Source organism: Myotis davidii, unplaced genomic scaffold (assembly GCF_000327345.1).
Source record: "Myotis davidii unplaced genomic scaffold, ASM32734v1 scaffold8, whole genome shotgun sequence".
NCBI classification, from domain to species: domain Eukaryota; kingdom Metazoa; phylum Chordata; class Mammalia; order Chiroptera; family Vespertilionidae; genus Myotis; species Myotis davidii.
The window spans coordinates 2,231,781-2,235,485 of NW_006299520.1; the positions used below are offsets into that span (position 1 = coordinate 2,231,781).

At 37.0% G+C, this 3,705-nt stretch overlaps 1 protein-coding gene across 1 annotated transcript in view; it reads left to right on the forward strand.

The window, feature by feature from the left end:
* The window catches only part of TRPC6 (transient receptor potential cation channel subfamily C member 6), a 50,181-nt gene that overhangs the window by 25,065 nt on the left and 21,411 nt on the right, over positions 1-3,705 (forward strand). The window contains exon 6 of the mRNA XM_006775259.2: positions 1,645-1,878. Coding sequence (XP_006775322.2) covers positions 1,645-1,878 — 234 coding nt within the window. The remainder of the gene's footprint in view (positions 1-1,644; positions 1,879-3,705) is intronic.

Sequence of the window (3,705 nt, forward strand, 5' to 3'; positions counted from 1 at the left end):
TGAAGTTATCTTCTCATCAAAGCACATACTCCGTGAGGCACTGAACTCTAGTTTAGGGAAAAGCGCATAGTAAATTGTTAGCAGGCAGAGACCACACACATGACAGGTTCTTGGTTAGAGGTTCATGACAAACAGGAGAATATGGGGCAGGTGGTTGCTGGGAGGAAGAGGAGATTAATTTCAATTAGGGGACTTTGAAAGCCTTCTTGATGGAGGCAGGTTTGACTGGTTATTGGAATCCAAAGATTATATTCCTCCACAGGGCTCTAGGAGGAAACAGGACTTCAGAGAGTAGGGTATCTTAAAGGTAAGAGGAGTAAAGTCCCTCCTTATAATAAAGCAAGATTCTTCAAATTAAGGAAGAAAATATGTACCAATCATAGAAATTTAAAAATAGTAAGTGCTCAATAAATTTTACTTGTTATTTTCCCCAAGTGCCAGACACAATAACAAGAAGTTCACATGAGTTGTTTATCTCATAACAATTCTATGAATTAGGTGCAAACTGCTATCATACCCATTTTACAGATTGAGTTTTATAAAGTTTAAGTAACTTGCCAAAGATTACAGGGCTAATAAGTGGAGGAACAAGGTCAAATCTATGGAGATTTGATCCCAAAACCTATGTTCCTATGTACAACACTAAATTTTAGAGAGTGTACAATATTATTAATAATTCCACCAGCAAGAGACCACTGCTATGCATAAGATCCTGAGTTCCCTCTAGTCTTTTATTGTGCTTGCTTTAAACATAAAGTCATGGAATAGATAGCATATTTTACTTTTTTACTTAACACGTTTAAATGCTTATGACAAACATTTTCCACCGTCTTAGTCCAGGTCTTCCAAGAAGGAGGTGCAAAGACAGGATTAAATATATGACAGTTTTTTTAAGGGAGATTGAAATTCTATGAAGGGAGATTCATGTGGGAGAAAATGGGGAGGAAGCTGAGGACAGGGGCAAGGGCTGTCAGACTGGGATGTGAGCCTGGTTCTGAGGGAGGGAGAAAGGGAAGGGGAGTCGGGAAGAAGCATCCTAGATCTCCATGCAGTCAAAGGGAAGTTCAATAAGGCTGTCAGGAAATCCTTGAGCCAAAATCAGCCATCGGAGTAGTCCTGTGTCTCCCAAGAATGGGTGCTCTCACTCTCTGGCTGGGAGCAGCCCCTGGAAAGCATCATTGTGGGACAAAAATGGCAGTAGATTTCAGAATGCAGTCGCTGAGGCCCAGGGCCAATTAAATTCTTGGTCTGTGAGGTCTATGAGGTACATTCTCATGGTCACTACCCCATGGCAATGAAAATATTAGTATCATATCAAATGGCTGTGTGTGTGTGTCTTGGTTATAAAGAATACTACAGTAAACATCTTTTTAATATATTTTATGTATAGTGTTAATGGATCAAATAATGGTTTTTTTAAAAACATCTTGATGAACTTTGTCAAATTGCTTTCAGATAAGGCTCTGATATTGCTGGACTGTGCGATTTGGGGAGACATGGGGATTATGGATGAATGGTTGGTCTGAGGCCAAAGGCTGAAGGGTTTTGAATATCAGGTTGAGGTCTTTCAAATTTATTTTGTTTTATTGAAGAGCGTAGGCTGGAATGAAATTGAATTGATAATTTAACCCCTTTCCAATGCAGGCATGATATGGGCTGAATGTAAAGAAATTTGGACTCAAGGCCCCAAGGAATATTTGTTTGAGTTGTGGAATATGCTTGACTTTGGTATGTTAGCGATCTTTGCAGCATCATTCATTGCAAGATTCATGGCATTTTGGCACGCTTCCAAAGCTCAGAGCATCATTGATGCAAATGATACTTTGAAAGACTTAACAAAAGTCACATTGGGAGACAATGTGAAATACTACAATTTGGGTGAGTTTACAGTAAACAGTCAATATATGTTAATAAAAATGTAAAATTTTCTTCTAAAAGTACATGGCATAGTAGTTCGGTTATTACCCATTCTCATTGAATTATTGGTTAGTTTCCAGCTTCTCCAGAGTATCCAAATCTGAAGAAGCATGTGTTTTGCCTCTTCCTTCTATTTTTCTTCTGGTTGGAAACATCTCTTAGTCACAGGAATGATCTCACTGATCTCTTGGATCAGTTGGCTAACTATCAGACTCCATTGAGAATGCTTGCCTTGTGTCTTAGATTTATTTTCCCCTTGTCTCTATTAAACACACTACTTGTTTTTTCATGTCCGGTCTGTTTGTTTTTGTTTTGTTTTCAGATTCCACATACAAGGGACATCATACAGTGTTTTTGTCCTTCTCTGTCTCACTTAGCATAATGTCCTCAAGGTCCATCCATGTTTCACATATGACAGGATTTCCTTCTTTCTCATGATTGAATAATATTTCATTGTGTGTATATCACATCTTCTTTTATTCATTCATCCATTGGTGGCACTTTGGTTGTCTCCATATCTTGGCTGTCGCGAACAATGCTATAATAAACAATGGGAGCTTATAAAAAAACAAACAAAACCCCCCCCGTATACATTTGAGTACCATTTCCACTTAAGACATATAGATTATTGAAAGCAAGGGAATTGTGGGAATCTCTGAAATGGCCCTCAATAAATGACACTACTGTTTCCCACCCAAGCTTTGAACTAGTTGAGAAATAAAACAAAAAGTTAATATGGAGGTCAGATCATCACCTCTACTACTGATAAAGTTCAGGGTAGAAGATATAGTTTTGAGTCCTTAATCCATGGGCTCAGCAATATTGAACCCCCAGAATTAGGCAAACATACCTTCAAATTTCCAAACAATAATGGTCAGGACAGTCCTCCCCTAAGAGGGGTATGACAGCATGTGCCTGACCATGTGAGCGTCCTCCATGGGGGGTCAGAGGAGAATTCACAGGAAAAGGAGGACAGAGCTGAGCCAGGTATGCTCAGTTATCCATCCCAAGTCAAGAGTCTGATAAGTCATTCCACCTCCCCAGGGGAAAGTGACTCAGGATGGGAACAGGTTCAGTTATTTGCCTAGGGAAAATCCCTTCTTGTAGAAACATGGAGTGGGAAACATAGACTTCCTCTGTATACTTATTTTAAACCCTCTGATAAGAAATCAGTGAACATGTTCATTGATATCTCTACCAGTTATTGGCTATATCACATAAGGATTTATTTTTTTATTATTAACTTGCAGTATTTCTTTTGCCATTTAACTAAGGTTTTTAATATACAGAATTTTATAAAGTTAAAGCGATCTATCTGTTTATATGTAGTACTTATATTCAAAGCACTGTGTATATGTTCTCAAAAAGGAAACGAATCCACTTCTCAGCAAGTAAACAAAGACACATTTATAATAATATTTTTCCTTTTTATTACACATTGTTTTTGCATTTTTCTTATGATGCTTTCTTAATTGGGTTTTTGATGACCTAACATAGTAATATATATAATTATATCAGGTCATAAAAATTAATAAATGCATACTTGCTCATTTTTATGATGAAAATAGACTTGAGTGACCCATAAAATTACTTTAGTAAATTTAAATAACTAAAAGTAGTCCACAAGCCCCAAAACACATAATAGTGTTATTATAGTTTAAGATTAAATAATAAATGCTACCATTTATTTAATGTCAGCTACTTTCTAAACATGGAATGTGTATGTTTTTGTATTGAATTCTCACAACAGATGAGAGGGATAGAAGTGGTATTATCTCATTTTGATGG